We start from the raw sequence: 23,719 nt of genomic DNA on the forward strand, positions 1-23,719 counted from the left end.
TACGGAACTACGGAGTGGTATGTATGTATTTATTAGGAAATCAGAGAAACTTAATTACGTCTCAAAATCTGCATTTCTTACTATGAATGTTGCTCGTTTTTCTCTTGTCATAAGAATGTTAACCTTATGTATAGTAAGTGGTCATAATTATTTTGTAGGGTCTAGTACCTGGCAAAAACTTCATAGCTTTTGTTTAACGTGTTTTTTAATTTGTCAAACGTGTGGACAGACTGTAAGCAGTTGATGATGAAGATGAAGATGATTACTGATGGGTGTGCATGAAAGTTGTCAGCAGTGCAACTTATTTGAACACTATTGTATTATATTAATTTTTCTTTGGTATGCCTGTTAAAATTATATTGAATTTTAATAATCTGTTAAGGTCAAGGTCTTGTATGTGCTGAATAAAAAAATCTTAGGATTTGTAATGTACGTACTTACCTCAAGTTTTGTTTCCTGCAGGTGCTGAACGACACCTTTCCTGACCACACATTCCTCATGAATGGCCTCATAATGGGCATAAAGGTAGGTCTGGTTGTGTGAGGTAATTTCAATTACTCTATGATTGATTGGTTGGAGACCATAAGCCAATTGGTGGTGGTGGGGGGGGGGGGGGGTACTGGCCTGCCTTCCGCAGTATGGACGTTGACCTGAGAAGGAAATTTCCCACACAAGATAAAAATCCCAGACCAGGTTTAGGAATCAAACGGGGCATCCTTCGGCTCATCAGCCAGAAACACTAATCACTGTCCCAACCCAAGCCATTATGGTTTAAACAAGGTGTCCACATTCAGGAAAGTCAGGGAAAATCTGTAGAATGCATTACTTTCTTAAGTATTCATGTTAATAATGTATGTACAAACTTACCATTCAAAATAAGCAATACTATTCTGACCAAAATAAATTTTATATGTTTAAAAATTGATTATAAAATAAAAATAAATAAATTAAAACACTAATAAATTTTAAATTTTAATCAAAATTCTTTCATGAACTAAACCAAACCTACAGTTAAATGAATGGTAAAAAATGCCTAACTTTCTAATTAGTATAGTCAACAATGACAACTAGAAGCTAAGAAATACAGCATTTTGTAACAGCGTTGTTACTGGGGTTTTCGCAAAGACACCAATGTGGTAATACATAGATGTAAAAGGTTAAGAGTTTTGTGCATAAAAACGCTTAAGACAACAGTACCTTCAACATTAATTAGAAAGTTAGGCAATTTTTTTACCATTCATTTTACTGTGGGTTTTATTTAATTAATACAAGAATTTTGTTTAAATTTCAAATTTATTAGTTTTTTAGTTTATTTTTATTTATTTTGTGTTCAATTTTTAAACATATTAAATAAATTTTGGTCAGAATAGCATTGCTTATTTTGCATAGTAAGTATGTACCTATATACATTGGAAAATGAATACATAAGTACTACAGAGATTTATTTTACTGTGACTTTCTTTTACTGAAGAATTTAGCTGGAACACCTGATATATTCATGGTTAAAACTTTAAAGTTTATGCTTTTTTTTTTCCTTCTAAGCTCCAATTTACTATAGTTGTTAATAATTTTGTCCTTCTTGGCTAGTCAAGTGTAAAAAGATACTGAGAAAGTTTGTTATGTTGGCCTTGACTCGTAGCTTACACAGATGGGTTGTTGAATGAGGTGTGAGCTCATTCAAGGCTGTACATTTTTTTTTTGTACCTGCTAAGTGGCGTGCAAACAAAAATTCTTCAGACGTGCTAATTTTTTGTATTTGAAACGTCACACTGTGTAGAGATGATGCTTAAAAATTTTCCTTTTTATTTTGGCTTTTGTACATGTAATTCACAGAAAAAAATATCCTTATGCAGTAATTCTGCTTATTGCAATATCTAATAATTATATATTATTATTATTATTTTAGATAAATGTGTTTGTTTGACAGGTCCTTTGTCCCGAGTATATATACCACATAATTTGTACTTTATAAGCATCTAGATTTCATGTAGTGTTTTCTGATTAAATAATTATATTTGTACAGTTTGTTCTCATTCTGGTCAGGGAAAGTTAAGGAATCCACTTGAACTCCTGGACACGACATGGACATTCCACAGTGATTTTAATTTGAGGGAAATGTCATGCTCCAATCTGTCATCACCCAGGCTGTAAAAAAAGTATTTTTTTTTCTCTCCCAAATGTTGTTTTAGTGCTTAGTTGACAGTTGAACACGCTATAAAATGGCATATGCAAGTTTCTGTTTGAATAAAAAAAAAGAGATTTGAGAGAGAACTGGGCCAGCTACAGGGATTGTTGAGGTTTTTTTTTATTTCTTCCAGAAAATTACGAAATAGGAAAGTATTTTGAAAACTTAAAAGGGAATTTAAAAATTTGATCAGGTAAAAGGAAATTGTATTACAGATTTGTACGTACACCCGGTTGCAGTTTCTTAATTACTGGTCAAATTTGTGTTTGACTCCGGCACACATATAGTGCTCCCCCTTGCTGCATTTGATATGGTTTCAGCTTATGCAGGCTATTGGCTGTGCCAAGGCACGGGCCATCGCCTCGGCTGCTGAGTGTTTATGTGACTGGCAGCTTTGGTTATTTCTGTCTCCCGAGCACTGCTATTTTGAGCAGCGAATCTTGTGTCTAAACCAAGGCTACATAATTCACCGGCATGTTTATGCGAGCTGGTAGTTTGGTCATGTTTGCATAAACAGTTTACATTTCGATCTTGTGTTTTATTATCTGCTTGAAAGAAAAGCTTTGCTATTCCACTGCTTGCAAAAATTGACACACATGAAGCGTTGTACATTTATTAAGCTTTAAGTATTTCATTAAATGTAAATAAATGCATCTAAAGTCAACACATAATCTGTACAAAAATTACCTCTTTTTTTGTTTCCTTTTGTGTTCTACATATTAATTTATCTCAATTTTTTTTGTGTTTCAAGTTGTAGTAAAGGAAGAAACTCATTAGTTTTTTATATTGGAAATTCAATATGTATTATTAGCCTGTTATATCACACATTTGGAGGCAGAGTATTTCTAATTTATTACTTTATAATGGGAATTAATTAATTTTTGTATGTATGTAGTTTTTAAAAAGAATAAATTTTAAAATTTATTATAGGTACACAAAAATTAAAATAATGTTGCATAACATATTTTGGTTGGTTGTTTGTAGTAGCATAAAATTTAGCATAAAACAAGGCTGCAATATTTAATATGCATGCAGAGCCAGTGTATGGGAGATTTGCTCAGAATATTTAACCCATCAACGAGTGTGTTAACAATAATGATGTTTATTTTTAATGGGCAGCTTTTCCTTTTTATCCTCAGTTGCAGGAACATGTGTATTTCAACTTGCTAAGTACATGAACAAATGGCAAAATTTTGCAGTTAGCAGAAACAAGCAAACTTACTACTTCTCACCTGTTTTGGCAGGGGCTGTTGTCATTTCTCAGCGCGCCCCTTATCGGCGCACTTTCCGACCTGTGGGGCCGCAAGTTTTTCCTGCTCATCACGGTGTTCTTCACGTGTGCGCCGATCCCCCTCATGACCATCAACACGTGGTGGGTTTGCTGTTTCGTGTGGTTTTGTGTGTTCTAGTGTGTAGTGGCTTCTTGAATGCCGCTGAGTTAACTGACACAGAAGTGTAGAGTTAGCACAAAAGTCTCACCTGAAGTTTATGTTTTCTTCTAAAGTGTCCATGGCACAATTTGAACAAGGTTATAATAATTGCGGTTTAATACAATTTCTTGGACATACACCATTGCAGTTTTACACTGTCGCATAAAAAAAATTCAAGAACGCAATTTAAGAAATAAAAATGAAAACATAAACCCACAGAAACAAGCCTAAATCAGCTGATGTCAAACAGATAAACCCAAAGATGAAATTATGGATAACACAACAATGACATCACAGATGAACACATTCTAACTTAAAATATATGACAGCACAAGAATTCCATGGAAGGAATTTAGTCATGAAAAATATTACAGCACAGACAAACACAGTGGGCTAATGATGATGAGACGGTTCTAACAATAACAGTAAATGCAGGCAGAAAACAAAACCTGGACAACGCAGCAAATATACGACCACAACGATGAAAAGAAACAGATTTAATAGACAACACAATGACACAGCACTGACAAATACAGTAGGTTTGATATGACAAAACAATTTGGTTTATCTGTTTGACATTAGCTTATTTTTAGGTTTGTTCCCTGTGGGTTTTATGTTTTCATTTTTCTTTCTTAATCTACGTTCTTGAATTTTTTCCATGATAAACAGTTTAAAACTGAAATGGCGTTTGTCCAAGAAACTGTATTAAATCAAAATTCCGCTTAAGTGAATCATTTAAAGAACATAATATATTGTTGGTCTTAAAAATAAACTAATCACCAATGCAGTTCCACCCTCATATAATTTAGTTTTTTGGAAGTTTTGAGGAAACAAAAGTAATTTTTGTATTTAAATGGCAACCATCCTACTGATGTTCTGGAGGTAATGGGTTAGATACTGGCTGTCTGCATTGTGGGGGGGTTTTCTCCCAAAGTAGTTTTCCATCCCCACTCCGGGGGAATACATTTGCAGTTCCTGAATGTATACTTGCCCCATTCCATACTGTTCACATTGGGAGTGGGTAGTTAGCATTGATTTGTTAACCAACACCTAAAGCTCACATGAAAATATTTAAATGTTTTCATTGATGGACCATTTTATTTAAATATTTATTTAATTTTAACGCTTGAAAAGATTTTAGTTTATAGAATGTGTTATAACTGCTGGCATGGATAAGCAGAAATTATAAGTTTAAAAATATGGTGAATTTTTAAGCTAATGATTGGAAACCTCAACTTTTTTTTGTCTGAGAATATGTTTAGTGCATCATGCTAGAAGTTCAGTCATGAAGTGTTTCAACTGAGAGAATCTATATAAAATATCCTTTCATAGTTTTTTTTTTAGCATGATGTGATGCAAGGGCAGTGTGTCTACGGCAGCTGTCTCTGTTGTGCATTATGTTGGCTTCTCTGTGCGACAGGTGGTTCTTTGCCATGATCAGCATCTCCGGCGTGTTTGCCGTCACGTTTTCCGTGGTCTTCGCGTACGTCGCGGATGTGACGGAAGAGCACGAGCGCAGTCTTGCGTACGGCTTGGTGAGTGCTCTTCTTCGTACGTGATCGGAGAAAGTATGAATCAGTGCATTGATAGCAGTCATGAACAATTACTCCATTTGTTACACATCTACTTGCAAACTGTATAACAATTATTATTTTGTCTGAGCATGTTAAATGTTTTCAGTGTTACAATAGAGTCTCTCTTATCCAGCGTAAATGTGAAAATGTCAAGTTGGCATTTCAGGCCTGTTTCTATAAAAGTATAACTTAAAATAAAATAAACACTGGGCTCTGAAAATAACATATACACTTGGGGATAAAAGAAAGTAAGTTTACAATATTAATTAATGATTAATAAGGGAACAAGGCACTGCCTCTACTGCACCCTCTTGCAGTAGTTTGTGGAATTAGTGGTGCACTATTCCAAACTTATCACACACAAGTCACTGGCGGGAGGTTCTTAGTGCCACGAGGATATAAGTGGGTAAGGGGTGGTGACATATCGGGTTCTGTGGGGGCTATACCCCCAACGATGTCAGATCTTATGTTAGGAGTGTTTGTTAATTATTTTATATAGTCTAATATTTTGTGTATACTTTTTTTTTGACGTGAGTACGTCTTTAAAATTGCTTCCATAGTGGAAGGCAGTTCAAAAAACAAATGATAACAAAATCGGGGAATACGGTTCGGTGTCGCAGTTACATATTTATCATCCCTATCCAAAATTTAATTACATCATCAAGGACCATAGAATTCGTTACGCTAAGTGAGGACTGTGACGCATCGCGCGCGGTGGAGGGGGAAGCGCCACCATTTTGAGGTCAAGTTATACATTTAGTATAACTTTTGACTCGGAAAAGCTGCGACATTCGTTTGTGTTTCAATCGTCGGCTCTCGTCAAAATTTATCGATTGCATGTATCAAACATTAGTGGAGAATAGTTGCAGTGAATATATATATATGGTGTCAAAATTAAAAAAATATATGTATATATATCATGTCGGCCTATACGCGACTGCGTGAATGTGATTGCTGACGGAAGTTGGCGGCGCCGGGGAGTGCAGTTGCCTGTTCCGCCGGCCGCAGGTCTCCGCCACGTTCGCGGCCAGCATGGTGATCAGCCCGGCGCTGGGGGCCTACATGATGGACGTGTACAGCGAGAACCTGGTGGTGGCCCTGGCGACCGCCATCGCCATCCTGGACGTGTTCTTCATCCTGGTGGCGGTCCCCGAGTCCCTGCCGGAGAAAGTCCGTCCGTCCTCGTGGGGAGCCCCCATATCGTGGGAGCAGGCCGACCCCTTCGCCGTGAGTCCCCACGTGCCCGTTTCGTCCCGACCAGGCAGCAATTAAAAATTAAAACTTTTTGAAGCAGTTTTAACTCTCTCTCTCTCTCTCTCTCTCTCTCTCTCTCTCTCTCTCTCCCTCCCTCCCTCCCTCCCTCCCTCCCTCCCTCTGTCCGTCCGTCCGTCTCTCTCTCTCTCTCTCTCTCTCTCTGTCTGTCTCTGTCTCTGTCTGTCTGTCTGTCTCTCTCTCTCTCTCTCTCTCTCTCTCTCTCTCTCTCTCTCTCTGTCTGTCTGTCTGTCTGTCTCTCTCTCTCACTCTGTCTGTCTGTCTGTCTGTCTGTCTGTCTGTCTGTCTGTCTGTCTGTCTGTCTGTCTGTCTGTCTGTCTGTCTGTCTGTCTGTCTGTCTGTCTGTCTGTCTGTCTGTCTCTCTCTCTCTCTCTCTCTCTCTCTCTGTCTGTCTCTCTGTCTCTGTGTGTGTGTGTGTGTGTGTGTATATTTATTACTATAGGCGTTCCTGCAGCAATTATTTCCACGCACCTAGGGCCCTGGTCGTTTCCAGTTAAAAAAATTTTTAACCGTTGGACATTGGTTTGATAATCATTTATTAGCAACATTATGTCATCGATTATTTTGCCACTGGGCAAAGATTTCTTGGTTCTGACAATGAAAATAATTGTAACGGTTTCTGTGTAATACTTTCTCAAACAGTGTATTAGAATTGTTTTCAGATTTTTTTTTTTTTTTGCAAAGAATAAATTTCAAAAATCTTTAGATCTTTTTTTCTCTGAACGTTAATTCATCCTCAGTTCATGTGAAGAAAATTTAACTCAAAATTCAGAATTTTATTCTTTTGCTGCAGTGCTCACATGTAAGGAGATTTGTACTGTAACGTTGTTAGGTCATCTTCAGCCAGGCCAATCTGACTCAAAAGTTTTATTTCCTCCTTGATTATGCACCTTTCATTAACATTATCTCTTTTTTTATTACTGATTTTGATGCTTAGTTTGTTAACACAGTTGCTGGCCAATTAATTTTTATTTTGGAACTAAATATGCCCTAGAAATGCTAATTAAAAATTATTTCATTTAATAAATACATTTCGATAAATTTAAATATTTAATTATTTTGGCAGAATGTTTTTTAAATTTCAAATATAAAATGTAAAATCTTGATATTGTTTGTATATTTGTTGAGGAGCAATGTTTACTAACGATCTTCCAAATCGTGTTTTGGCAGGCTCTGCGGAAAGTCGGCAAAGACCACACCATCCTCATGCTGTGTGTGACCGTGTTTCTGTCCTACTTGCCTGAAGCCGGCCAGTATTCCTGCATTTTTGTGTATCTCAAGTTGGTAGGTTCTTTTACATAGTCACTTTCTCTTTCATTTAGAATACCAGTACGATTGTTTTAAGTTAACTTACTTGTGGCTAGCTCTGTGGGTGTGTTATTGTATTGAGGCCATTAATGCCAGTTTACAATTAAAGGTTAGATATATTTGTATTATTCGCGAATGCCTCTTGATGGTAGGAAAGGGTGATGCATGCTTGCCAACTTGTACAATTTACCCATAAAATATGCTTAGAATTTTTTATTGAGTGATTATACGGCCGTATCTGATATTTTACTGGTTTTCCGGCAATTTTACATTGTTAAATTTAATTTGTTAAATTTAGGTATCGTATCAGCGACAGGATATCAAGGTTAAAAAAAATCATCTGTGTCATACTTCTCCAATGGTTGCTACTAGCCAATCATAGCGTAGTTTCATTTTTTGTTTATCTTTGGGCTTTAGCTGTTGGGCATCTATATTTGTCTGAAGACTTTGAGTGAATTAGTGTGCTAAATGTCAGTGTTGTTTGGATAAAAAAATGTTGTAAGTTATATAACTGATTGTTTTATTTAACTTGCATAAAGCTTAATGCTTACAGCTACGTGAATAATTATTTAGGGATGCGTGTATTGTATTTACATTTGTGGCATCAGTTCAATTATATTAAAGTGTACTATATGAGTGGGAAAACCAAGCTGTTCTTATAGGCATTCAGAGCCGTGCATTTGCAAGACTTTTCTGTACACACCAAACCGTCACTTAGCACGACTTAATGCATTTCTAAAAATGTTTGTGTTATCAGAAATCACTAAGTGCATGTTTTTTTAAACGGTCCTTCGTGTATGGCAGAATGAGACTCGACTTAAGCTAATGTTGGTTTTTGCAGGTGATGGGTTTCAGTGTGGTGATGGTGGCAGTGTTCATCGCCACAGTTGGGATCCTGTCTGTGGGCGCGCAGATCGTTCTAGGGTTCCTGATGCGCTCTCTCGGCAGCAAGCACACCATCATGGTGGGGCTGGTGTTCGAGTTGCTGCAGTTGATGTGGTACGGCTTCGGTTCACAGACGTGGTGAGTGCTGGTCATCACTTTCCACCGTTATGGAATTTATTTTTGACGTGACAACGTCTAATAAATTGATGAACGCCGGCTGCACGCACTTTGTCCCGTTATGCTGTGTCCCGTTACGCTCATTGTACGCTTGCGCCGCATCTATCTCTCTTCCACTCGATTGGAACAACCATCGATTTGACTTTTTTGAGGCACATTAAACTTGAAACACTCCCACTCGTTTCCTACTTTTCCTATCATCGTCCTATCCTTAACAGAATAACACAGATAGGAAGAAGTTAAATAGCAAACTTGTATAAAAGTTATAGTTAAAATAATCTCTTCATTAAAGTAATAAACATATTTGAATTAATGAGTGCAAATAAAAGTAAATTTATCAATTAAATTGTAGATTTAATTTCGCTCCTTCCTTATATCCATACAAAATAGTGATAATTCAATAAAAATGATTCAATTTTATTCATAAAAGTATGCAATCATTTCATCAATGTTTTGTTATGACGTCACGTTAAACTATCGTCCGTAAACTGACTTTACAGACAACCAATGTTTTTATAAAGGTGGAATGTCACACTTTGAATGCCAAGCGAATTCAAAGCGAAGCTTACATTATGCAGTTGAATCTCAAAGTAAAAACACAGTTAAAGTATTTAAACCTCATTACTTATGAGTTTTGGGCTAATATAGGTTTGTTGTAGACTGGTGTAGTTTACACATGGTTGCTTATGTAATACAGTTTGTCTACTGGGTCACAAAACAATTAACGAAAAAATTTATGTTTTTTTGATGAATGCTTGAAAATATTTTTCAAACGTTGGCCCCGAGTACACACGACTTTCTCGTAAATATGAGGATGTGTTAATTAATGAAAGATATTCAACGTAAAATGGGTTGTCACAACCGTTTGTTGAAGTTGCCAAACATGTGTCTGGAAACAAACATATACCTATGTGTAAATTACTATTAAATATTCTAGATTTTCATATATTTAAAAAAAAAAATTAGTTTTCATAGCTAATGGGAATTATTATTATTATTATTATTATTATTATTATTATTATTATACAATTTTAGGCATGTTTAATATAGGTCTAATAAACTTCCAATTTACAAAAGTACGAATTAATCAATTTGAAAGCTCAAACTCTTTTTCTAACCTGTTGCGATGTCTTACACTCCGTTTGTCTAAAAGAGAAATATCGCAATTGCATGGTACATTTAATTTGGTATGCATTTTAGTGGATCAAATTTCATTTTTATAATCTCCTATGTTATTTTTCTTTTACTTAGTATTACAAAAGTATTAACACATCAGTACATCACTTCCACGTTCTGATAGACTTGCCCTATTTTTGATTTTGAGAGAAATGTTAATCTGTAACCAACCACCACCAATAACAATTTGGATAATATTTTTACTATGGAATTCACAAAAAAAAATCGGGAAAAAGCCACTAAATTTAATTTTTACAATCCAGTACACACCGTGACAAATGATTTGTAATAGGAACTTCAGAGAATATTTCTTATACTTGGTTGGTTGTTAAAATAATTATAATCATCAGTGTCAAAAAGCTTATCAAATCTTTGCAAATACTTTTTCTTGAAAATCACAGTTTTATAAATTTATTCTTAAATATAACATTTACTTTATCAGAGTGCAGGAACAGGGAATTTTGTGCACTTGATGGTGTGCTAAACCACAGAAAAGTATTGTAAAATGCAGGAGAGTTAAAAATTGGTAAGAGGTTATTTTGTATTGCGTATATAATGACTGTATTTCATAACTCGCCAGGAGTAGAGAGTTATTTATGTTTTTGTTGTCCGTCAGGATGATGTGGGCTGCTGGCGTGTTGGCGTCTGTCTCGAGCATCACGTATCCGGCAATCAGTGCTTTTGTCTCCATGCACTCTGACGCTGACAAGCAAGGTGATTGTCACTTTCTTTTGTCCTACATCACAGCTGCATGTCGTCGTCAATATGTGAACGTTGAAAAAATATTTCCCCCAAAATTTTGCTGTGTAATTAAATCATTTAAGACAAGCAACTCTGAACGTGTGTACTGTTGATATATCGAAAACACAGCGTTAGTCAGTGCTACCATTTTGTTTTTGCATACAATTCTATCTGTGGTATAACATTGATTGTAATCAAAAAAGTATGTTAAGTGTTAATTAAAATCGTTCAACTTGTAGGTTGTAATGTCAATTTTCTAAAAAAAAAATGTTTTCTATATTTATTGACTTTCAAGGGTATAGAGCAAACACCATAAGCAGAAAATACATAATTTGTAAAATGCTATACACAGGATGTAAGTATATTGTCTGTATGGGGAAATTGTTGGGCCTAAAAAATTATGAAGTTATAAGTAAGAAAAAATTTAAGCAGTAATATTATAACAGCATCCTACTATATGTGGTTTGTTTGATAAGATTTTGCATAGCACAGTTACGCACATGAGTGTAGTGGACTCCAAACCACTCGAGGTACCAACCGGTGCCTCATAAACAAGGCTGTTGAGCGTGACGGAGTCACCAGAGGCCCTGATCAAGTTTCAAAATTTTTCAATGCTTGTGTTTACAATGGTTTTAGGTTAAAAAAAATGTCAATGTCTTTTGCCAGTGTAGTTCTACAAGTTAATGTGATACATGCAGATCACAATTACAGTTACGGCCATGGTAACATTTCGTACTGTCAAAGTAATACGGCCACATGTCAAAAGTAGAAACTTTTAACACAATTAAACAAGAGGCTATATTATTGCAATAACATGGTTAAATTTCAGACTTGCGTCCATCGCAACATCGTGTTTTGACCGTTATTTTTCAAAATTCAGGTATGGCCTTATTACATTGGTAAGATTGGCAGATGTTGTTTCCATTGGCGATCTTAACTCAATTTCGCATTCTTTGAGATACGGCTCTATTACTTTGACAGTGCGATTTATTCTTGATTTTTTTTTTTTTTTTTTTTTTTTTTTCAAATTGTGCGGTTTGTAAAGTTCTACATTAAATAACGGGGAGGAGGCCCCTATAAAATCATTTCCCCCCGGGCTCGTGGTGCGTCTCGGTAGCCCTGCTAATAAATCCGAGCCGTGCCGGGGTGTTGGGGGTTGAGAGCACTAACCTCGCCTCCGAGGACAGTGCGTGAGGTGTCGTGCGTGGCGCAGGCCTGGTGCAGGGGATGGTGACGGGAATGAGGGGCCTCTGCAACGGCCTGGGGCCGGCCATGTTCGGGGTCATCTTCTACCTGTTCCACGTGGACCTCAACGAGGACCACTCGAAGCTGCCGGAGGCCAGGCCGCACATCGTCGACAACGGCACCGCCAGCCACATCTTCGAGTCCATGCAGCCCGTGAGTCTCGGCGGACAGAATTTTTTTTTTCAATTCTTTACGAATTTGTCTTTAATGGCGTAGAATCCTAAATTGAGTCGTGCATTTCCAAAACCGGCCATCTCCACAAAAAAAAAAATGGTTTTGTTCTAGAAAATCAAATTCCGTGGTTACCCACAGTGAATAAGGAGCAGTTAATTTCAAAAGCGGCCATATTCATTTAATAAACCGTCTTGAATGCCACATCGTAGAATTGAGTAAACAGTTTTCCTCGATTTCTCGCAAAACTGTTCTGAGGGAGATGGCCAGTTTTGGAAATACACGACTCAATTATTTGCTTCTATTATTATTATTTTTTGGCCAATAATTTTAAATTAATTGTATAACTTCCGCTCTCGTGAAATGTATGTGAAAGATTTTATTATTAAATTAATAACTGTTTATGTGATACCGTATCAACCCGCGTTAGCCACGCCCTCGTATAAGTCTCTTGTCACTTATATTCAGACAATAACTAATAAGTATTTGCTGTTTAGAATAAATCTCTTACCAAATTTCTAGAAAAAAACTCTGGGACTATTCTAACTACAGTCGAACCTCTCTGAAACGACCCCTCACGTTTCCCAGGAATAGGGTCGTAATAGAGGGGGGGTCGTAATAGATGTTTTCCGAAATTTTCAGTTGATTTCAAACCAACCCCCCGCCACCATCACAAACCTTTACTTGCTAAGAAACTAGCTGTACAATGGCAGGATGCTGTCACTCACAATGCTAGACGGCTTTGCTTTAAACCCACTTCAACCTTCATGACAGGTCCCTCGCCCTACAGGCCACCTCTAAAGAAAATATGTCAAAAGACAGTTTATTTTTGCTGGTTAGTTTACATGTACGTTTTCTGCTTGCCATAGTTAAATACACTAGAACCCCGATGTCACGAACCCCGGATTTAACGAAGCAGTGATTTTACGAATACATTCTCAGGAACCGTTAAAAATTGGACATTTTGACCAAAATTTGAAAATCATAAAAAATTAAAAAAAAAAAAAACGAAATGAAAGATCATTAAAATCTGTTAATTTTAACAAACAGCGTATTTTTGAGTCGGCTTTAATACTTCCAATAATTTTCATGTAAGGATAACAAAAATAATAATGGGACATTTCCTTTAAAAATGTGGCAGCTGTAGGTTCTGCAACGCGAGTGGGCGCACACGAAGCTCGCCCGGCTGGCTGGCGGCAGCAGCTTCATGACGCATAAGCTCACCCCTCCCCTCCCTCGTTCACATTCTTCAAGGCTAGCTCATCCCTCCCAGACACACAAACCATCTAGTGTCCTCCCTTATAACACCCCAACTTCGCTTCCTTTGAAAACCTTCAGTGAGAAAATGTTCATTTCACCCTCCCTTCTCCCGTAAAATTGGGCTATTATGAATGGTGTACTAAAGCGGTGAGGGAGGGGTCAAAATATGTCACTTTTCACACCAAGTTTGAGTTCAGTCATCTCTGGCAAGGAATTTACAAGCTTTCAAACTTAAATATAAATGTATTTTAATAGCAAGGGTCCTATGAAAAGGAATATACCAAATAAAATCAAGCTGCTGTCACCAAACAAAGCATAAAACGGCCCAATGAGTGGTCCCTTCGTTATTGCTCGCGCGAGAGGTGAGACGTGGAATGTTAGAAGAAAGATAAATGCGGGGGAGACAGACGGCAGCCAGTGTGTTACCTACATGGGGAATAAGTGGCGCAGCCTTTTTTTTTTTATGCTGGGTGAAGCGACCTTTTTCTGTCAACCCACGGAAAAAGATAATTGCTTGAGCTGTCAACATAAACATCGCTGCGGCAGTTAAAACAAGTCGAGGCGGGCGTGCATCCAGTCGGTCGCTGTGAATTGTCAACCAATAGTAATCAAAATCAAGAGAAATCCTGCAGGTAGCTTTGCCTTAACTGCGTACCACACTAGACACTCGTAAAAAGCTAAATGTAAACACGTTGCCACAAAAACCTTTATCTGCACCCTGCCGGCAAAGGGATGTGGAATGGGGGTTGTTAAGCGCTGACAGGGGTCGACAGTAAGTGGTATCTATTTTTAGACATGCGCTGTACAGCACTCGGCAAGAGAAACGCAGTAACAGGCTACTCACCACAAGAAACTTATTTTCTTCTGATTTTCGGCAATTTTTTCACGGTTCCTCGAAATCGGGTTGTAATAGAGAGGTGGTCGCAATAAATGGGGTCGCAACAAAAAGGTTTTACTGTATAAAATTTTTAATAAGGTTCTCTGTAAAAATAATAGCATTCTCCGTTGTGTTGTTGACGTCTACCAGTTATTTTTTTCAGCACTTTATTCTTGCCACAAAATTGTATTAAATGTATCAATATTTATATTAAATACATGTCTATAAAGATATCAGGCGTTAAAAATTGTATTTATGGCATAACTGTTACATAACTTGTTTACTGTGATGCGAGGAAAAAAAGTAAAGAATGTAAAATGGCTACCAACCTCAGCTGTTTTGTTTACTGCAGTGAAACACCATGAATAACTCGCCCACAAATTACCATGGCATGAAATAAGAACATGTAGTTGTTTGCTATACAGTTTTGAAATATCTGTTTTTATTTAGTCTTTATCTTAAATATATTAATTTTTAGGATATTATAATTAATTAAAATATAAGTTACCCACAATTCTATAAATGTGATTTTCTCAGTGTTTTGGGAAAACCAAATTTTTTATTTTTTATGTAACATACGTTATACTATAAATTAGGAGGTTTACAAGTGCTACATAAAGACATCACTGTATAAAACACAATTACATGCATTCAATTTATGCTATGATTAAACTATAAATGGTAAGTACTTAATAAGTTAAAAATTATTATATTGTGTTTAATTTTAAATTATGTGGAGAAAAAAAAAATAGAAGCAAAATCATTTAGGATACTTCTCATTTAAGGGGAAGAATAGAAACCGAAATGCACCATTCGGAATTCAGAATGTTGTAGGTCGTAAAAAAAATTTTTTTTATATAATCAAAAATTTTGGTTTTTTGTAAAGGCAGCATTTGTTTGATGTGGCCATTATAAGGTGGCACTGTAGAGCGATAGATCGAGACCGGCGACTTGAGGCGGCTTGCTGCAGTGGTACTGATGTGATGAGGAACGGAGCTGAGCTAGGGGTGTTAACAGTCCTCCTCCTTCCCCTGTCCCCCCCACACAACTCTGATTCGCCTTCAGTCGAGTGCACGAGATACAAGCCTCGGAGGAGAGGGAAGCTATTGGAAGTGAACCGTCTCGCAGGAAGTGAAGTTTAAAAGCATATGATGTGACGTAATGCCCGGCATGGTAAAAATTATAATTTGAAAACTGACATTCTATAATGTCTATTTTTTCCTTGACAAAATGGCTTCACTAAATAGCCTAAAGTTTTATGGTTCATCAGTGTGTCCAGGTCAGATTATTTTTAAGCTAAAGTAGGAAATGTGATTATTACTTTCTGATTATATTTATACATTAAACAGTAAGATTCCACTACTCCTTTATTAATTTTTAACAAGGTTATTAAATACTGTTGTTTTTGTAGTGAGTTGTCTGTTGTGTTTGTGTTACGCTGCGTCAGGAGCCCTTGTGGGCCGTCATCAGGCAGGTACGAGTATTGATTGGTTGTGCCCGCTATTTTACACTGTACTTCTGGTTAATCCGCTCCACACCTTAATTCAGCGTGCTATTACTTTCTTTAAGTAACTTGTTTCTTTCAGTGGTAAAAAGATGTAGTGGGTGTATGTATGAAGAGTTTTGAGAGAAGATGTGAATTATCCATCCCTTATTTGGTTGCTATGTTAGGTTGGTAGTTTTGATGTAAACCATGGACTAATGCTTTTACATGTGTGAATTTTTATTCAGCTGTTCCACCGTGATTTTTTGTTGCTCTTGCTTAGGCACCTACGAGTTAAGGTTTTTCGAGTCAAGTCAAGTTCGAGTGTGTCAACAAATTTTCTAGTTAGAGTTAAATTATTGTTTACGAATATCCAGTGCTCACAAAATTGTGTTTCTGATGATATCATAAAGTTATTTTTCAAATACTGTAAGTAATGGAACTCAAGGTGTTTTAGTTTTATTTGTCCATGTTTGCAACTAATGGTACTATTATTCTTTAAATGGCTTTTACCGAATTTTTGGAATAAAATGTAACATTACACAAATACTTTTCTGAAATTTGAGGAAGAATACAAAGTCTTTAGAGGGTGATGTAGACCGCTGTTAGTAGAATTATTTAGCAATATTCCTAGGTTCAGATAGTGTGATTTGAGAACTCATAAAAGCTTTCATGAGATGTTTAAGGGTTGGTTGGTTAGTTGGTTAATGAGCATGATATTTTCTATGCCATTCAACGGACATCTGTGAACTTGTAGCTTACATCATTTTATTTCTTTCCATCTGAGAAAATTTAGAAACGGTCTTCCGTGAATGTTTTCTTCCATTAGAAAATTTTGTCTTGTTTATTTTAACTAAATTGTTAAGATGTTTGAATAACATATTTTCTACACTACAAACAATCACTTTTCATGAACCTACACCATACGAAAGAAAATGAATAAACTAGTAGCAAGGTTACTTGGTATTTTTCTCATTGGTTGCCGCCATTTTCTTGCATAAAAATGTTTTCAGAAACAATTATTTTATTCTATCCTCGATAATCATGCTACACACTGTAAACATTAATCAAAATGTTTTTAAAATGTGTGGCATGTGCTTCCACTTACATATGATACAACATGCGTTTCAGCAGAACATCAATGATATAAAGATACATGAGATTTTTACTATACGAAAAACTTATTATGTTAGTGTGGAGCACATTCCATTGATACTATAGTTTCTCCTGATGCCACACTCTTAGGTGATTTCTGATTTACTGATAATCAGTTTAACCACTGTGGAGAAAACCAAAAATATAACGGATAAATCATTACAGTCACTACAAAGAGCAGTGAAACCAGCAGATTTGAACTCGACTATACTTATTTAAGGGTAAGAGCCGAGTTATCACAACTAATGTGTTCCTAAAAATGGTTTGTGTTATTCGAAATTGCAATTTCTGAAGCATTAGTCTCCGTAAATGACAAGGCTAATTTACTTAATGTGTTCCAAAATGTGTAAGGAAATATTCTATACATAATATAAATGCGTAGAATGACACGATAAATACGTCATACCATTTATCTTTATAAGTAGTGGTGCACCGATGCGGATACCGATGAATCGTAATCTGCGATTATGGGTACTTTCCGATTAATCGTAATCGGCGATTATCTTAACGATTACTTTGCCGATTATCTACGTCCCGGCGTAATTAAGTAGGTTTTTACCGTGTAATATTTTGTTACACATTTTAGGATGAAATACGGTAATATTTGTATATATTACAAAATTCATCTAACTCCGTCATGTCATGAGTACAGATATTTCGTGAAGTTTAATAAATCTCATTGTCTCGAAAATAAAAAATACATTTTTCCTACACGTTTATTTACGTTTCGTCTTTTGTTCTGTTATTTGTCTAGTGGCCTTGTACATTACCTATAGCCAGAGACGTAAAATATATGGCACACAATCAAAATACCACAAGCAGTTGCAGTGGATTCTATGACAATCGATCTTTTCTGAGTCGTAGTAGCGGTTCAAAATCGTGGTCCCGATACCTTCTAGAGTTTATCACTGCGTTTTACAAACTCGTTATGGGAGTCTTTGGTATAATTATCCGTTGTTGTGTTATTTGTATGTGACGTGAAAATTGAAAAAGTACTTATAATTTTATATATTCAGTCAACATAAATAAAATCACATGTGCTAGAATTGGTTTTGAGTAATTTTTATATAATTATAGTGAGATGGCGAGTAGGGAGAAAAAAAGTGAAGTGTGGAAACATTTTTCTATAACCTCAAGTGATCAAAATAAAGCAACATTTTTACAATAACAAATATAGATGGACGTTAATTTAATTTACACTTTGCAATGACTTAATAGTGTATTTTATATATTTTTATACTGTTATTATAACTGTATTCTCAATTTTACCTAATCTTGTTATTAAATTTGCATGGGAAAAATTTTTGTGTGCATTATTACACTTAAAAATTTGTTCACTATAATCGGTAACTGAATCGGTATCTGCCGATTATTGCTCTCATAATCGGTAATCGAATCGGTAATCGGTAAAGTCATATCGGTGCACCACTATTTATAAGTCTACCATTGAATACTTTGTATGACAAATATGACACTGCGTAACGGGAGATAGTTATCGTCAGTCAGTTGGTTGACTTGCCCGCCCGGACGTGACCTTCATCTCATGTCGCGTACCTTTTCACGAACTATCCAAACCATCATTTACTGGCAGGGAAACCGATATTACTGTCCGGATATTTACATTTTAATTATTCAAAAATTAAAGTTCTTATTCGCGTATCACCGCTTGGTTCACATCAATTGTGTCTGGCCCATGATTTTTTTTTTTTCATTGCACCATTCATTTAACAACCTTTTCCATGTGAATCATCTGTTCATTTCTGTTCCAGTGAGTCAAATATATTCCTGCTTTTACAACCAACAGCATCAGACTTTTATAAACGTTTGTTAGAGTCCTTATTTCGTACGATTGTGCTCACAGTTGACTTACTTAAAATTAAAGTGTGACCTTTAAGACATTCTGCACGCCATAATACATGTAGTTTAGTCTGAAATACTTGAATACGATGCATTATCCTTTCACTTGTAAGTAATGATTCCAATAGGATTCCAACTGCAGGTGCTTGCGCACGTACAATTACCGCCAGACGAATGGGCTTGTGTTTGTGCGTGTGAGTTCCCTGCTACTGGCCTGACTGAAGTTTATCACGGCCCGGTCTGTGACCGGGTGACAATGGTACAACCCGGCGGCATACACACGGACTTAAAAACATTTGGTCCTTTACACTCCATAGCCTCAATTTAACTTGCCATAGCTTATTTTTGTACAATAGCCAATAGCATAGTCAAACCTGTGTGCGTATCTCTTCCCCCCTCATATAGCTAACTGTACGTCACTGTACATCTGTTGTTTACCAAGTTGAAGCAGACTTTGTTTCGTCTTGCCCGACTTTTTTTTTGCCTTTGGTGGTTTCATGCTAACTGAAATTTATAAACAAGCTATTCAAGACTGGAGTATGGGCAGTAAAATTAACACTGTGCTAAATGTATTGTGCAATTTGAAGATTTAAGGGATTGATGTAGGCTCAAACTTGAAAATTGAGAACTCGCAAAGCCCTACTCTCTGCTGTCTAGAATTTCTGGGGTTTTCCTGCACATTCTACGCTTTACTTTTTTTTTTTTTTCTTCCTATGCTAATAATCTTTGAGGGGACTATAATGTAGTCAATAATTATTGTTTAATTCATTGAAACTGATTGATTTTCTATCTATTTTTATTGTTTAGTAATTAATTCTTTTTTATTTCTAACAACTGACTTGTATATTCTGTATTAGTAGTATTTGCTTTCTTTGTACTGATGCCACGATTAATGTTTTCTGTAGTATGTAATTCTTGCATGGTGCAGTTTTAGTAAACCTGTAGGTTTGTATATTTTAAGTTGCTAAATGTATGTATCTTTTTCTTCAATTTTGTATTCATCATTTATTCTTAGGCAGAAAACAGTCTATCTGAATATCAGTGATTTGCTATTTATTTGCTGATCTCTTCAATTGTTAACTCTCTCTGAGCTGTAAGTTCATATATGTGACATCACCTTTCTAAACCTTATGATTTTATCTTTCTTATGATACAATCTAAAGGAGTGAGCAAAGTAGTAAACTCAAAATACCTGGAGTAGATTTTTCCAGTAGTCATATATATAGTTTGTGGTAAGTTTGTGTTCTTAAAATTAGTTTTGTTTTGCTGTGGGTTGAAAAGACTTTACACATCTTACTCCAGGACAATATCCTTTGATTGCTGTTATCTTAGTTTTGTTAGGTCACTTTTGTGCACCTTAATCATTGTAGGGTGGAATGATGCTCCAAGGCTATTCTTGAAACCTGTTGAATGCTCGTTATCGCATAGCGTCAGGATTACATAATGGGTGGTAATGGAATCATACTCTCATAGAATTTTTATGAGAGAAAACACATTAAGAGATATCCAAATCCATTGTGGGGAAATCTTAAGGAGAACTAACGATTTTAAAACTTTAGTAATTATTGCAGGAATAATATCCAATACTCTCTTTTTAAGATCTAAGGCTGTTCATTTAAGAATTTCATTAGTTGAGTGTGTTTGAAGTAGCTGTTTCTTGCATCTCTACAGTTAACACTTATACGCTGGCTTGCATTTTCATGTAAGGGAAATCTAAGGCTAAGAATTGTGCATGTTAATCAGATTAATTAATACTGTATCCACATCCTCGCATAAGCTTCCCATCATTATTTTTATTATAAAAAAATGTTTATTAATTAGAATAAGCCTTGCACCAAACTTTTTTAACTCGTAAATTGTTACATTCAAAAACATAGCCATCCTCCCTCGGCTGGTTTTGAACTTTTAAAACAATTTAAAAACACAGAAAAGAGGAGTACTTTCTTTGCATTAGTCTAAAACTCTACTCTATTTGTTCAAGTATTTTAAAACTAACCTCAAACCTTGGAATAGGTAGGCCAATCATTGTTGACATAAAAATCCTATGCCAAAGTTATGTTCCAATTTTCTGTTTCAGCATTTTTGGCATTCATTTATATATTTTTCTTACAATTCAAATGTAATTTGTTTTTTATGGTTTACAGTTTTAACGTAATTTTGTTTTATAATGAAATATGTTTTTCTTGCATGGTTTCTTTACATTGTAATGACCTTTGATGTATGAATGGCCAGATATAAATGGGGGGGGGGGGGGGGGGGGACAGTATCACCAATTAAGAAAGGAACTTAAAGATACCATATTGTTTCAATTGTGTATGTGCCATAATTGTTTTGTTACTGTTTGAAATTGATTCTTTGTTAAAGCAGATACCAGATGAAAAAACTTCTGTAGTAGCCAATCACTATGAACTTTAGGTATTCTATTCAGATTTACCATGCTTTAAATAAGACAAAAATTATCCTAGTAAAATTGTGGCCTAAAAATTGTTGTAACTAAGATTGAGTCCTTCGGTCCTTGTCTGTCCCCAAAGTCATTGTAACTATAGTCTATGACAGATCTCCAAACTATGGCCAGCGTGCCAACACCGGCAGGTCTTGGTCCTTGGGATTAGTGGAGGAGTAGTGTGGCCCTTAAGCTAAAAGGTTGCAGACTCCTGCCTGTGACATAACAATTTTCATGCTTTATTACATAGGTAACATTGAAAGAATGTGTTTGTTTACCTTTCCCGCATGATAAAGATATAGCTACATGCATAACAGAAATGTACAATAAAATATCCAGAACCGAAATTGAAGATTTGAAAAGTCAGTTCTGGTTTGGGTATTTGAAAGGAACTGGAATCGAAGACTCGGGGGAACTACACAGGCCTGCCATGAACAGTCTGTTCTCAATTTCTGGGTGTAATTCGGTTTTTACCATCAATAAGCCCTACTACTTCTACTACCGCTACTGCCACTACTACCTCTATTGCTACCACTAATACCACAATCACAACCGCTACTACCATTACAGCCGCTGCTGCTGCTACTACTACACTACCATCATCATCTTCGTTGGTTTCTGAAGATTTTTCAACCTCTCTATAATAAAAAAAAACTAATAGTAGTACAAACATATCTTGTTTACTCCAGTTTCTTCTGCTACTCCAGTGACATAATGTTTTCTTCCCACAGGGCTGGCCGGGGGAGGGGGGGGGGGGGGGGCTTGGTTTTCAGCAACCCTAAATGCTTGCGGGTCTCAATGGTTATTGATGGTCGTTGCATTATTTTCCTCAAATTCTCTCACGCACACTCGGGAGATTCAGAGGTTGCACCGTTGCCTTGTGGCATTGTCAAGTTCTGAGTGAGCAGCGCCACCGTGATTTCCGAGCGAACATTAAACAAAAAACTGTGTCCGGCTGATTTGGGTTGATACAATACTTTCCTTTGCCTCGATTCACAGCTGTGCTAGCCGGCCTCCTTCTTTTGCCACAGTCGTGAGTGTTGGGCCGTCTAGGTAAACCTTGGCTTGCGTGATTGCAGTTGGTGCCGGGTCCACCGTTCGTGTTCGGCGCGTTCCTCGTGATCTGTGCTCTGCTGGTGGCCGTGTTCATTCCTGAAGGCACGCCCATCGGGTCCAGTCTGCGCACCAGCTCGCGCAGGCAGTCAGGCAAGTGTAGTAAGTTTTGTTGTGAACAGGGGCATATGTATGGAAAAAGGGGGGGGGGGGGTGTAAATGCCTTACCCTGATATATATAATTTTATTTATTATTTGAGTGCCTACCAACAGTCAGAGCCTTTAACGGGTGGGCACTTAACAAATAAATACAAAAATAACAAATAACATACACAAAACACAATAATAACACAACAATAAAATGGGACAACACAAACACAACACATGACAAAATACACTTAAAAAAATATATATAATAACTAAATTTGTTAGTTTTAAATTAATTCATTATCAATAAATAACAATAATACATTATTTACATCAGAAATAATCTTAACTGCGAGAAAATTAAGGAGATTTTATTTATATATATATATATATTTATATATATCACACACATACATATATACATATTCCTACCAACAAAAGGAAATAATTTGAAAGCAAACTTAGGCAAAATGATTTCTCCCCACCTTCCCCTCCACAAATGAAATTCTTCATATACTCGTGGGGTTATGAAGTTAGTTTGACTGTAACATTTATACTGTATTTACCCGCTTATGGGTCACGTATTTTATGCAGATTTTTAGAGTAAAAAATTGTACTGTGAACCATGTGCGAATTTTTTACTTTGAGTTTTAAAAAAAAAACCTTATTCGAGGGCTACCCTTATGGGGTGAAACTTTATACATTTTTTTTGCCCAAAATTAAAGGTAGGACCTAGATGCAGGGGCCTTCTGCAGGTAAATACTGTACTCTCCGACAGTTTTTTTTTACATTAACTTTGTTCTTATTTGCGACAAAGTGGTGTTTTGCATTTTCTGATACATTATCTGGATGAATCAATTTTTTTACTCACATACACACACACACACACATATATATATATATATAAAATGTAAGACATACCATTTATGATCATGTTTTATTGCCATAAATTTATCTGTTGAATACAGAGCCTTCAAGCCCAGCACAAATTTTTCTTTGCCTGGATAATAAGACGGTTCTCTCTCAGATGATGCACATTCACAAAAAATTTTGAAGTGTATAATTTTTTTCAGTACAGCAGTACTGTCTTGTATTTGGTATTAGCCATTTCAATTAAAGTGTATTGTATGCACCAAATGGAATTCATTTTAATTTCTCTACAGTATGAATGTGAGCAGGTACAGTGTTTCATTGCTGCCAATTTTTACTTTTTTTGAAATTTTTTAAAATTTTTTTTTTCTGATTGGTTGTGTTTATACTATTTTACTAATTTTATAAAT

General features: G+C 36.1%; 1 protein-coding gene across 4 annotated transcripts in view; it reads left to right on the forward strand.

Annotated features, from left to right (window-relative positions):
• The window catches only part of LOC134537602 (hippocampus abundant transcript 1 protein), a 73,236-nt gene that overhangs the window by 39,585 nt on the left and 9,932 nt on the right, over positions 1-23,719 (forward strand). For 2 of the 4 annotated variants that reach the window (XM_063378199.1, XM_063378201.1), the window contains 9 exons: positions 463-525; positions 3,430-3,557; positions 5,036-5,150; positions 6,198-6,416; positions 7,632-7,745; positions 8,611-8,792; positions 10,624-10,721; positions 11,962-12,146; positions 22,319-22,454. In XM_063378199.1, coding sequence (XP_063234269.1) covers positions 463-525; positions 3,430-3,557; positions 5,036-5,150; positions 6,198-6,416; positions 7,632-7,745; positions 8,611-8,792; positions 10,624-10,721; positions 11,962-12,146; positions 22,319-22,454 — 1,240 coding nt within the window. The remainder of the gene's footprint in view (positions 1-462; positions 526-3,429; positions 3,558-5,035; positions 5,151-6,197; positions 6,417-7,631; positions 7,746-8,610; positions 8,793-10,623; positions 10,722-11,961; positions 12,147-22,318; positions 22,455-23,719) is intronic. The other 2 variants (XM_063378200.1, XM_063378202.1) reach the window with 1 other exon arrangement.

The sequence above is a fragment of the Bacillus rossius genome, chromosome 12 (genome assembly GCF_032445375.1).
Source record: "Bacillus rossius redtenbacheri isolate Brsri chromosome 12, Brsri_v3, whole genome shotgun sequence".
Classification (NCBI taxonomy): domain Eukaryota; kingdom Metazoa; phylum Arthropoda; class Insecta; order Phasmatodea; family Bacillidae; genus Bacillus; species Bacillus rossius.